We start from the raw sequence: 12602 nt of genomic DNA, 5'->3' as shown, positions 1-12602 counted from the left end.
CACAAAGAAGCCTTTGGGTGGTGCCCCTAGTGATTGAAAGAGCTGGGCGCTTGCCAAGTGCAAAACCCGGTCTCTGAGGCTTCCTGGCAGATCGCTGTTCCGCTCAGGCTTGTCCAAAAAGTGATCCCTCCTGGATCGGGAAGGGCTGGGGGGAGCTGAGCCCGCTCCCTGGGTCCTGGGCCGCGCTGGGCTGTGTTAGTGGCGTGCTAGCGCAGGAAGGAGATGCGTTGAGTTGGTGCCTTTATCCCTCCGAGGAGAGGACGGCCCGCGTTTTGGATGCGCGGGCTGAGCGGTAACGGGATGCTCCCGCTCCCGGGGTTTGGTAGCTGGGGTAGTTGGAGCGCAGTCCCCAGTACGAGTCGCTTGGCTGCCTGGGCCCCCCCGGGGCTTTTCGGTGCGCGGGGCACGCAGGGTGCTTTTCGTCTCTGTGTGTGTGTGTGTAAAGCAGCAGCTGCTGCCTGGGGGGTTGATATTTGCCTGGATGAGGTAGAAATGCCGAGGCAGGCTGGGCGTCCGTACACCGGGGTGGCTTTGGTTTTAAATCTACAAGTATGGCCCTCAGCCCTGCTGTCCCTGAGGGATTTGGGAGCTTTTGGAAGAGATTCCCTGCGTGTTGCAAGTTCATCTTTGTTTTAAAGCTCCCGGGCTTGCAGGGTTCCCCGCTGAGGTGGGGCGAAGGGCAGGTGGTGCCTGCTGGAAGCCAACGCGAGCGGCCAGCTGCTGCGCGTTGGGCTGAGCCTCGCTCCGGGTGCGCTCCTTTCCCTGTCACACCGCTCCTTTCCCTGTCACACCGCTCCTTTCCCTGTCACACCCTCCTGGGGCTGGGAGTTGGTGACCAGGGATTTTGAACCAGAGAGGGCGTCCACTCCTCCAGCTCCGAGAGCTTTGTTCCTTGGTGGTGTACTCACGCTCCGAGGTGCGGCAGCCTCCTCTAGGTTCAGCGTAGGCGTTGCCGAGTCCTGAAGAATTGCCTTCCGAAAGATTTTTTTTCCTTTTTCTTTACAGACGAACCCCAATTACAGCCAAGAGAAGAACCGCTGCGAATACCTCCACAACAAACTGGCTCATATTAAAAAACTGATAGCAGAGTATGACCAACAGCAGTTCTAGCTGGCGCTGCTCCGGACTGGGTAGGGCAAAACAAAAAGTCACCTGGACGTTACGTTCCCTTTTATACAGCTAGATTCCTTTCAGAGACAAGCATTAATTCCTCGCGGTGGAAGAACTTGGGGATTACTTACGATGCCGAATCTGTCGTGCCCGCATCCGAGCCGGGTCGCGAGCGCGGCGCCCGGCACGCTCCTCTCGAGTCGTAGCCTCTCTGAATGTCGGAATGTAACAAATGAAAAAAAATCCGCTTATTTGAAGCCAGCGTTTTGACACTTAAGGGAAAACTTGCCTAAAGTGAACGAAGCTCCCAAAGGTTGAGAATCGGTAGTTTTCATGGATTAAAGTTTGGCATGAAGTGTAATTACCCCTGGCCCAGGTCCGCTGGGTTGCAAATTGTCCTTCAAATGGTGAGGAACTGGAATGCTGCTAGGTTACCTCCTTCTCTGGCACCTGCCACTGTTCGTATGCAAGCTGTCTGCTCCCCGGCACCGCGTTAAATACACCACGTACCCCGAGCTCTCGTTGTTTGGTCCTGCTTTTGTCATCTCCGGTGCGTGCTCCCTCAGGTGGTTGTGTCAGGAGGAGGGGATCAGCCCGGGGGCCTGCACCCACTGCCTTGGGCAGTGCGGAGCTGGATCCTTCATGGGAGGAGGAAAAAAAAGGAGAAAAGAAACACAAAAAAACCCAAACAAACAAAAAACCACCACAGAAGCCCCAGTTCTTTTCCCAGTCCGCTTGTGCAGTTGGAAGCAGCGGGCATAAACACGGCAGTGGCCTCTCCAGCGTGCGCGGTCCAGTCTGCCCGCGTGAACCCTCCCGTCGCAGCGCTGGGGAGAGTGAGACCTGCCTGTCACTGACTTTTCTAATTTTATAGCAAGGCAGCCAATTTTATTAATTGCTAACGAGACTATGGTCTATTTTTGTATTTTAAAAAAAAAAAAAGCATCTTTTTCTAAACCTGTGCCTCCCTTTTCCTCTTAGGCCCAGTGTTTCAGGCCCTCGCTGTCCCAGACCCGCGGTGTTCCCCGGGCTGCCGGCCGCTTGCCCCGAGGAGTTATTTTATTTATTACCTGCCCCGGAGAGAGGAGGGGAGGGGGCGGGGATGCCGTGCTGCCTTCGCCTGCTTTTTGTGTTATCTCCAAAGCAGCAGCAGCAGCAAGCCACTCCCGGAACAGGCGCCGAGCGTGAGAGAAGCGAGGTGGCGTTTTCCCATGCGGGTCACTTCCACTGCCGCGCTTTATCGAGCCAGCTCCACCGTGCCGGCTTTCTGCTTGGATTTTTTTTTTTTTTTTTTTGGACTTGAAGGGAACATTTCCAGAGTATGGCCAGGGTGTGAGAAACACGCCAGAAAGCACAAAGGTGTCCTTTAACTCTGCTGTTTCTTTCTCTCCCCTCTCCCCTTTTAATCCTGCCAGCCTGTGTGGTTTGACTTCTTCCCGCTTCCGTTTATCCCCAAGTAAAGGATTGCTTTCCCGTGGCGTCTCCTTCCCTTGGAGGTTGCACTGAAGAGTCTTTCACCCTTTGAAGGAGCGGAATGGCAGAGTTAAGGAGGGAAACAGTTCATACACAAGGAGTATTTTAATTTTTTCCACCAAAAAAAAAAAAAGTGGGTCCATCTGCTGTATTAAAAAAAAAAAGAAGAAAAAAAAAATATATTCTTTTCTGGCTAGCTGGGTTCTGCTGCGTTGTCCGGCCAGGGCCACCGCTTTGCTCTGTCACTTGCAATGTTCCGAGTTCCTCCCTGCGCCCAGCGCTCACCAGGACTCTGCCATCCCCTTCTCCCACCAGCAGCCTACGGCTGAAGGGACGCGGCCGAGCTGCGCGCTGCCGGCCCGGTGCCCCTCGGCCGCGGCGCATGGACTGCCACCGGACAGCCTCGGCTTTCTGCTCGTCTGCAAAGCCCACCCTGCCGCAGAAGCGACGCAGCGAAGGAGAGGGGGGAAGAGGTGATGTCCGCGGAGCGCGGCGGTCCGTGGGGCGAGGACCCCGGAGAGCCCTGCTAGGGGCGTCCCGAGGAGCGGCTCGGGGAGCGTGTCCGTCCCAGCTCTTCCTCTCCGGATAACGCGGCCACTGGAGGTTAGGGAGCCGCGTCTCTCGCGGGCGCACCCGTTCGTGCAGCGCTGCCTGCCTCCGGTGCTTCTGCTCGCCAGGGAAGGCTGGAAAATCCACCCGAGTTCCAGGCGAGGAGCTTTTGTCCGGAAAACTTTGTCCTCCCGCTTGCTGGGCTCTTGCACCCAGCCGCTGCGCGCATTTCTGAAGCGGTGGCAGTGGGAGCGTCCGAGCTCGGGCCTCGCCGAGCTGCGCTTCCAGCAACCCTCCCGGCGGGTGGACACGGGTGGGTTTCACCGCGGCCGCAGGGATCCCGGCCGGGGCCCTGGGCTGCCTGGGGGAACCGGGACGCCGCGCTTCCTCAGAGGCGCTGGGAGATTCGTCACCGATGGGTGCCGAACCCGCGCCCGCCGCCCGTGACGAGTGTCGGTGGTGTCGGGGGCGAGGCCGAATTGCCAGCGCCCGCCCGCGCCACGGGGCGTGGGGGACCTCGTCCCCGGCTGCGGCGCCCGGGGCCCGGGCGGGAGAAGGGGCGGCAGCTGCAGACCCCGGATGGGTAAATTCTTCCATGAAACTTGTGACCCTTCGTGTTTTGAGCGGGGTTTTTTTGTTGCTTTGGGGAGGGCGGGGGAAAGAGAGGGATCTCGATCTTTATACATCTGCTATAAGATATTTTTGCAAAGAGAGTTGTATACGAAGATGTATTGTGTACATTTACATGTATATTCTGGAACTTCTAAAATTTGAATATAAAACCGGAAAATATTTAATGAATATCCAAACTGTGAGACCCAACTAGCATTCACCGACCTCCTGCTTCACTTTCCTTTGGACCGTGGTAAAGAATTGTAGTCGAGCCGGCCTTGTTTGGGGGGTTTTCTTTCTTTTTTTTTTTTTTGTTTTGTTTTTAGAGATTATGAAGCTAGGCAAATTTTGTGCTTTTTGGGTTAATAGAAACCAGTTCTAGGTGATTAAGTATGATCTTAACTTATTGAGACTGTGTTTTACTTTGTAATATTGTACTGTGGATAAAACTATATTGAGCCATGGAGTTGGAGTTTACAGAAGAGCTTTTCACTTTGCCAAAACGTTACGAGTTCAAGGCGGCGTAGTCTTCAGCTTTCCTAATCTTTTCTGAAGAGCTGGTGTCTTTTTTGTACACTAAAAAGCTGAATGCTGATTTTGCAACATATAATAAATTCACCGTATTGGAAAACGAGCCCACGCTAAGGTGGTGTGGTTCTTTTCAGCGGGCGACGGGACCGAGGGCTCTTCCCGCTCCAGCGCCCCGGTTTTTGGAGGGGAGTCCTCGGAGCACGGGGCACAGCAGCCTGGAGGTGCGGGGGCAGCGGGAGCGCTGGGAGCTGGGCAGGAGTGGGCAAGCGAGGGCCTCGCTCCTTCCCGCGGGATCCACGGGGCTGGAGCTTCCTAGGCGATGGCGGCTCCTTCTGACCCCGCATCTCCCGGCGAGGGTCCGGACCCGGTGCCGGTGCCTCCCCTTCCGCCGTTCCACATCTGCGGAGGGGCTGCTGCTCGCGGCGAGCCGAGCTGGGTTTGACGTCTGAGCTCACGCGGGGAGTGAGTCACGTCCGCGGGGACGCGGAGCTGGGACGTCGGTGCCACCGGAGCAGGGAGGCGAGGGCGAGCCTGGCACAGGCGCTGCCCGTCCGCGCTGCTGGAGCTGCCACCTCCGCCCCCGGCTCTGAATCATCGCCCAGAGCTCAGGGTACAAACAGCGCCCGCATCGAACTGGGACCGTGCTGCTGCTGCCGCTCGTCCTGGCTTCTGCAGCATCCCTGCGTCTGCTGCTCGCTGCGGCTGGAGCAGGCGAAATAAAACCGGATGAACGCGCTCCGGTAACCGCTGCGGAGCGTCACGGCCTCTGAGCAGCTTCTGCTTCCCTGCAGTGGCTGCTGTGCTGCCTGCGCTGGGTCCTCTCCTCTCCCGGCGGGCGACAGGCGCGGGTTCTCTGCTCTGGAGACCGCGCGCGCTGGCGGTCGGTGCTGCTTGGTCCTCCCGCGTGCGGAACGAGCCCTTAGTGCGGGATTCTGCCTCCAGAACAGCAAAATGTGGAGAAGGTGAAAATAATCCCGCCGTCAGGTGATGTCCTGCAGCTGCCCTGGCTTTTTTTTAAAGGTGAGGGGAGCAGAGAGGGCTCTGCGCAGGCCTGGCTCACCGGCATCGGCCTCGGAGCCAACACCGCAGCACGAGCAGCCGCGCGCGGAGGCGATGCGCCCACGGCCGGCCGGGGTTTGCTCCCGTGTGGCCTTGGGTGAGCCGATGCTGTCCCAAATCCCCCACTTGTCAGGTTTTTAGTTTCAGGTGCCACCTCTGAGCCGAGCTACGCGCCCTGGGCCCCCGTTTTGCCGACTGCAATGCCTCCCTTGGGTGAGCTGCGCCCCTTGGCGCTGCCCCGGGGCGTTCACCTGACGAAAGGCCAGGGCCCCGTCACCCCGGGACCCACGTGGGACGCGCACGGAGACGCTCGCCCACCAAGGGTTCCTATCCCAGCTTTCCTGGGGAATTCCTCTCAACCGCCGGCAGCTCCCGCTCCAGCTCATTAACTCAGAGCTGCCCCAGTGGAAATTTACTGGCTGCGTCCGCCGTGCCAGAGCCAGCCTGGCTCCTGCCGCTGCCTCCTTATCTGCGCCCCGCCGGGAGCCCGGCTGCCAGCCTCCCCGGGGACGAGGAGCAGCAGCTATTTCGGGCCGCGTCCGTGCGTCCGTCCCCCGCCGCGCGCCGAAGCCGAGCCCCCCGTGCGGGCCCAGGAGCCCTGGGCTCTGGTAATTCAGTTTGCACCCCGGAAAGGGGTCACCCTGCGCCCCGCCAGGCACGAGCCGCCCTGCAACGAGGGTGACACGCGCATGGGAAGGCAAATTCCACCCCGCGGCGTGCTGGCCGCCCCGCTCGGCTTCGAGGGATGCTTGAAAGGCGGCACGAGCGCCCTGGGTTTTTTCCCGTGCGCCTTTTGCTCGTGGCTCGTTTGCAGGAGGAAGCTCGTTAGAATAATTTGCCCTTGACCCGGTCCCGGAGTGGCTGCTGCGACTCCGCCGCCGAACGTGGCCGCCCCGCATGGCGGCTCTGGCCGTGTCCGTCCCTGTCCGCGCGTGGGTCCGTCCTTGGGCGCGCAGCGCGGCGAGCGGGACGAGAGGGCGAGGAGCTGCCGGCAGCTGGCACGGGGATAGCGAAGGGCTCCGGCCTGGGGATTGTTTCACACCAGGAGGGGAAAACCCAACCGTGGCCAGGGAGTGCCGGGGCCGGAACGCCGAAATCTGGGGCTGCTTAGGTTGGTCTCGGCTGCAGGGGGGCTCCAGTCCGCGTCCCCCCCCTGGCTGAGCCCTTCCCGGCGCACCGAGCACCTCGGCCGGTGCAGAATCGGGCCCTGAACCTGCTTCCAGTGAACCAGTGCGGGGGTTCCTGCCGCCCCAGCTCCCGCAACGGGGGGCTTGCGGGGGGGTTCGTGGCCCGGACGCCCGTCCCCAGGGACGGTTGGGGGGGGGGTCTGGCTGGAAAAGGGAGGGGTGGGCACCATTGCTGGGGGAGCGGGCCGGTCGCTATGGCTGCGCGGCTCGCCTGGCCCCTCGCCAGCCCCCCGGCAGCTGGGGAGCGGAGGCGCTGGGCGGCCGGCCCGGGCTCCCGGCCCATGGACGCGTTCGGGTTGAGCGGGGGAAACAAGGGAGCCCCGCTCATGCGGTGCCGAGCGTGGGAGGAGTGGGAAGGGAGTGGGGGAAGGAACAATGGTGGGAGTTCTGGGAGGGGGGCAAAGAAGGGAAAAGAAAAAAAAAAATAAAAAAAAAAGGAAAGCAGTGGAAAAATACCAGTTCTGGGCCCCTGGCAGCGCTGCCCGGACCCTCCCCGCCCCAGGATTATTGTACAAAGAAATGTTATTTTTGTTTCAATAATTTGCTGAGGCACTGGCATTCCAGCGCGGGGCTCGTTTTGTCCTCCAGCCCGGCACCAAGGGATCATTGTTCCTCCACGGCCGAGGGGCCGGACGCGGCCCCCCAGCACCGCGGCCCCTCCGCCGCCGCAGCCGCCCCGCTCCCGGCCAGGTGCCCCCCGGCTTCGGCCCCGTGGGTCCCGTCCCGCTCGGTGCCGGGAGGGCGGGTGGCCGTGCCAGTGTCCCCCCACGGAGCCAGGGCCGCGGGCGGGCGGGTGGGTGGCGGGAGCGGCGTTGTCCTCGCCGTGTCTGCGGGGAGCGAGGGTGGGGAAGGGGCCGGGGCCCGCCCGGGCGTTGCTCCTGCTCCGGGGCTTTGGAAGCGAGGCCTGGCCATTGAAAGGCAGCCGGGACCCCGGGGGCTGCGGAGCGGGGTGCCAGCCGCGGCCCCTCGCTGCCGCGCTGCCCTTTTCTCCGCGGCGGCCGGGAGCGACCCTCGGGCACCCAACCACGCTCCCATGGCCGACGTGTGGGGCGCGACCCTGGCTGCCCCCCGGCGTTGCCGCTGCCCGGGACGGGGGCTGTGCTGGGGGGTTGCAGGGGGGCTGGTGGCAGGGGCTCTGGGGTGCCCGTGGTGGGGGCTGCGGGGTGCCGGTGCCAGGGGCTCTGGGGTGCCCATGGGGGGGCTACGAGGATGCCAGTGCTGCGGCCTTTGGGGTGCCCATGCCAGGGGCTCTGGGGTGCCCATGCCAGGGGCCACGGGGTGCCAGGGGCTCCGGGGTGCCCACGGGGGGGGCTGCGGGGTGCCGGGGGCTGCAGGACACGGGTGCCGGTGCGGGACGGTGCCCGCGGGAAGCCCGGGCCCGGGGCGGTCGGTGCCCGGAAGGCAGCGGCGGGACCCCCCCGGCCCCGGCGCCACTTCCCCTTCCCGGGTCAGCGGCCGCTCCCCGCCGCCCCCCCCCCGGTGAGAGTGGGCCCGGGGCCGGCCCGCACCTGCTGCGGGGCTGGCGGGGGGGGGTGCTGGGGGGGCCGGGGGGCACGTGCGGGGGGGTCCGCGGGGGGCGGGGGGCGGGGCCGGCAGGGGGGGGCGGGTCCTGGGAGCCGATTAAGCGGCCGGAGCCGGGGCGGCCGCAGCCGCGATCGCATCGTCCCCGCGGGACGGCACCGGCACCGGCACCGGCACCTCCAGCGCGCCCGGCCCGGCCCGGTGAGTGCCCGCGGGGAGGGCGGGGGCCGCCCGGGGAGGGATCCGGTCCCGGGCCGCGGAGGTGGCCCCCCCCCCCGTGGCCCCCCCGTGGCACCGGCCACGCCGAGGCGGCAGGGTCATCCCGGGACCCCCGGGAGCGGGGACAGCCCCTGTCCCCACGTCCCCTCTGCCACCCCGGGGTGCAGGGCCAGCCCGGTCCCCGTGTCCCCGGGGAGACCCCCTGTGCCCCTCTGTGCCCCCCGCGAGGGGCCGCGGCTGGCACCCCCCTCCCGGCTTCTTGGGGGGTCCGGGGGGGCCGGCCCGGGGGAAGGGGCGGCCGTGGCAGCCCCAGCGCTGCCGTGGGGCAGGGGGCCCACGGGCGGGCAGGGAGCGGTGGCGGAGCCGTGTCCGGGCAGGGCGGGGGGACCGGAGGGGACCCGCGGGGGGGCCCGGCGTGCCAGGCCTGCGGGGCTGACACCCATTTCCTCCAATTCCAGCTGCGGGAACAATGGCCGAGCCGTTCCTGGTGGAGAGCCCCGACGTGACGTACAGCAAGGACTTCATCGAGGCCAAGTACACGTACAGCACCGTGCACGTCTGCAGGGAGAACGGCGTCACCAAGGTGGGACGGGGGGCTGGCGCGGGGGGCGCGCGCCCCGGCTCCGCGCGGCCCTCACGCGTCCCCCGGCTCCGTCCCGCAGGTGCGGCCGTGCTCCACCCGCTTCACCTTCCGGACGGGGCGGCAGGTCCCCCGCCTGGGGGTGATGCTGGTGGGCTGGGGGGGCAACAACGGGACCACGGTGACGGCGGCCGTGCTGGCCAACAGGCTGGGCTTGTCCTGGATGACCAAGACAGGGCGCAAGGTGGGTGTCCCCTGATCATGACGGGGATGAGGACACAGCCGCTCCCCTCTCCGCCTGGGCCCTGCACCCCGCTCTCCTCCCTGCCTCCGCAGAGGTGGTTCACAGCCCTTTTCCCCCAATTTGGGGTGCTGGGGACCCCCCCGCCCCTCGCCAGTGGCTCATCCTCGTGTTCTTCGTCCCAGAAAGCCAACTACTACGGCTCCCTGCTCCAAGCCTCCACCGTCTGCCTGGGCAGCGGCCCCGCCGGCGACGTCTACGTGCCGTTCCGGGACCTGCTGCCCATGGTGCACCCCAACGACATCGTCTTTGACGGTAGGTGGGACGTGGAGGGGGGACCCCGCAATGGCGAGGGGGGAACCCTGAGCGGTTGGGTTGCCCCTTGTGCCCCCCAGGCTGGGACATCTCCTCGCTGAACCTGGCGGAGGCCATGCGGCGGGCGGAGGTGCTGGACTGGCCGCTGCAGGAGCAGCTCTGGCCCCACATGGAGAAGATGAAACCCCGACCTTCCATCTACATCCCCGAGTTCATCGCCGCCAACCAGGAGGAGCGGGCAGACAACGTCCTCCGCGGGACCATGGCTGAGCAGGTCCTGGCGGGGCGGCGGCAGGGAGGGGGATAGAGGCTGGGAGGGGAGCCACCGCGCCGACGCGTCCCCCTCGATGGCATCCCAGGTGGAGCAGATCCGCAGGGACATCCGGGACTTCAAGGAGACCAGCGGGGTGGACAAAGTCATCGTCCTCTGGACGGCCAACACGGAGCGCTTCTGCGATGTCGTGCCGGGGCTCAACGACACCGCCGACAACCTGCTGCGGGCCATCGAGGTCAGGGGACACGGGAGGGGACCGAGGGGGCGACGACACCGCCCTGCTAGCGCTGAGCCGGCCCCGTCTGTCCCCGCAGCGAGGGCTGGAGGTGTCCCCGTCCACGCTCTTCGCGGTGGCCAGCATCCTGGAGGGCTGCGCCTACATCAACGGCTCCCCCCAGAACACCTTCGTGCCGGGGGCGGTGGAGCTGGCCGCCCAGCGCCGCGTCTTCATCTGCGGCGACGACTTCAAGTCGGGTCAGACCAAGCTGAAGTCAGTGCTGGTGGACTTCTTGGTGGGCGCTGGACTCAAGGTACCGCCGCGGGGACAGGGCAGCCCAGGGAGGGGACCCGCCTGTGACCGGGGGGTGACCTGCCCGCGCCCCCCCCTGCCCAGACCAAGTCCATCGTGAGCTACAACCACCTGGGGAACAACGACGGGAAGAACCTCTCGGCCCCGCAGCAGTTTCGCTCCAAGGAGATCTCCAAGAGCAACGTGGTGGACGACACGGTCCAAGCCAACCCCGTCCTCTACGGACCCCAGGACAAACCCGACCACTGCGTGAGTTGAGGGGGTGGAGGGGGGGAAGGACACGTGTGAGATGACGGGGAGGTGACGGGGACGTGGCTGCGCAGGTGGTGATCAAGTACGTGCCCTACGTGGGGGACAGCAAGCGCGCGCTGGACGAGTACACGTCGGAGATCATGATGGGCGGCACCAACACCATCGTCATCCACAACACCTGCGAGGTGCGTCGGTGGGGGGACCGGGGTGTCCGCGGCGGGCGGCACGTCCCCGGGGGGGTGCCTCACCGCCCCCCTCACCTCGGCCCCGCAGGACTCGCTGCTGGCCAGCCCCATCATCCTGGACCTGGCCATCCTCACGGAGCTGTGCCAGCGCGTCACCTTCTGCACCGAGGCCGACCCCGAATTCCAGGGCTTCCACAGCGTCCTCTCCATCGTCGCCTTCCTCTGCAAGGCCCCGCTGGTCCCCGACGGCACCCCCGTCGTCAACGCGCTCTTTCCGCCAGCGCAGCTGCATCGAGAACATCCTGAGGTACCGGGGGTCCCCGCGCTCCGGGCTGGCCCCCCTTGGCCCCCCCCGCCCCCGCGGTGCCCGGGGTGCTCAGCGCTGGGGGGTCCCGGTGATGCCCAGCACCAAGAGGTCCCAGTGCAGGGGGGTCTCCGCTTCCCAGTGCCGAGGGGAGCGGGTCCCAGCACCGGGGGTGTCCGACACCCATGGACCCTGGTACCCAACGCCCGGGGTGCCCAGTGCCCAGTGGGTCCCAGTGCCCAACGCGGGGGGCTCGACACCAGTGGGTCCCAGTGCCCAACGTGGGGGTTCCCAGGGGGTCCCAGTGCCCAACGTGGGGGATTCCTGGGGGTCCCAGCACTTAATGCGGGGGGTTCCCAGTGGGTCCCAGTGACCAACATGGGGGGCTTGACACCAGTGGGTCCCAGCGCCCAATGCGGGGGTTCCCAGTGGGTCCCAGTGCCCAATGCGGGGTTTCCTGGGGGTCCCAGCACCCAATGTGGGGGTTTCCTGGGTGTTCCAGCACCCAACATGGGGGACTTGACACCAGTGGGTCCCAGTGCCCAACGCGGGGGCTTTCCCAGTGGGTCCCAGCGCCCAACGTGGGGGGTTCCCAGTGGGTCCCAGTGCCCAACGTGGGGGGTTCCTGGGAGTCCCAGCACTTAATGCGGGGGGTTCCCAGTGGGTCCCAGTGCCCAATGTGGGGGCTCAACACCAGTGGGTCCCAGCACCCAACGTGAGGGGCTTGACACCAGTGGGTCCCAGTGCCCAACGTGGGGGTTCCTAGGGGTCCCAGTACCCAACATGGGGAGTTCCTGGGGGTCCCAGCACTTAATGTCGGGGGTTCCCAGTGGGTCCCAGCACCCAATGTGGGGGATTTCAGTGGATCCCAGTGCCCAACATGGGGGGCTCGACACCAGGGGGTCCCAGTGCCCAATGTGGGGCGTTCCCAGTAGGTCCCAGTGCCCAATACGGGGGGTTCCCAGTGGGTCCCAGTGCCCAACGTGGGGGATTCCCAGGGGGTCCCAGTGCCCAACGTGGGGGGTTCCCAGTAGGTCCCAGCGCCCAATGTAGGGGGTTCCCAGTGGGTCCCAGTGCCCAACGCGGGGGGCTCGACACCAGTGGGTCCCAGTGTCCAACGTGGGGGGTTCCCAGTGGGTCCCAGTGCCCAATGCGGGGGTTCCTGGGGGTCCCAGCACTTAATGCGGGGGGTTCCCAGTGGGTCCCAGCGCCCAATGTGGGGGGTTCCCAGTGGGTCCCAGTGCCCAATGCGGGGGGTCCTGGGGGTCCCAGCACGCAATGCAGGCGCTTCCCAGTGGGTCCCAGTGCGCTGTGACCGCGCAGCGCTGGCTCCTGGCAGGCAGGGTGCCCGGTTCCATCGCCCCCCCCCCCCGTCTCGAGGAGCGGGGTGCCCACGCCGACCCCCCCTCTCCCCCCAGGGCCTGCCTGGGGCTGCCCCCCCAGAACCACATGCTGCTGGAGCACAAGATGCAGCGGCCACTGCCCAGCCCCAAACGCGCCTGCCCCGGGGGGGCCGCCTGCCCCCTGGCCCCCAAAAAGGCACCGGCGGCCGCCCAGCTGAACGGGCACCCCTGCGCCGGCGCCCCCCGCCCGGGACCCCCCCGCGCCCCCCTGCACGTCGACGGGGCCGACTAACGGCCGGCGCCTTTTTGTATTTCCTA

General features: G+C 65.5%; 2 protein-coding genes across 6 annotated transcripts in view; both read left to right on the top strand.

The window, feature by feature from the left end:
* Positions 1 to 2761, top strand: part of ELL (elongation factor for RNA polymerase II) — a 53361-nt gene extending 50600 nt beyond the window's left edge. For 3 of the 5 annotated variants that reach the window (XM_086767696.1, XM_086767698.1, XM_086767694.1), the window contains one exon: positions 1006 to 1625. In XM_086767696.1, coding sequence (XP_086623822.1) covers positions 1006 to 1110 — 105 coding nt within the window. In that variant the 3' untranslated portion in view covers positions 1111 to 1625. Of the gene's footprint in view, positions 1 to 1005; positions 1626 to 2525 lie in introns of those variants that run through there. The other 2 variants (XM_086767699.1, XM_086767695.1) reach the window with 1 other exon arrangement.
* Positions 2762 to 8123: 5362 nt separating this feature from the next.
* ISYNA1 (inositol-3-phosphate synthase 1) lies at positions 8124 to 12596 on the top strand. Its single transcript, XM_086767267.1, is given in 12 exon segments — positions 8124 to 8247; positions 8720 to 8844; positions 8924 to 9085; positions 9268 to 9397; positions 9478 to 9671; positions 9757 to 9906; positions 9986 to 10201; positions 10285 to 10449; positions 10524 to 10637; positions 10726 to 10908; positions 10910 to 10944; positions 12360 to 12596. Coding segments are annotated over 11 exon segments (1680 nt in total). The 5' UTR covers positions 8124 to 8247; positions 8720 to 8730; the 3' UTR covers positions 12577 to 12596.
* The last annotated feature ends 6 nt before the right edge of the window (positions 12597 to 12602 follow it).

The sequence above is a fragment of the Chlamydotis macqueenii genome, chromosome 26, assembly GCF_036417535.1.
Source record: "Chlamydotis macqueenii isolate bChlMac1 chromosome 26, bChlMac1.mat, whole genome shotgun sequence".
NCBI lineage: Eukaryota > Metazoa > Chordata > Aves > Otidiformes > Otididae > Chlamydotis > Chlamydotis macqueenii.
The sequence above is the reverse complement of the archived record's forward strand: the minus strand, read 5'-3'. Positions and strand labels throughout refer to the sequence as shown.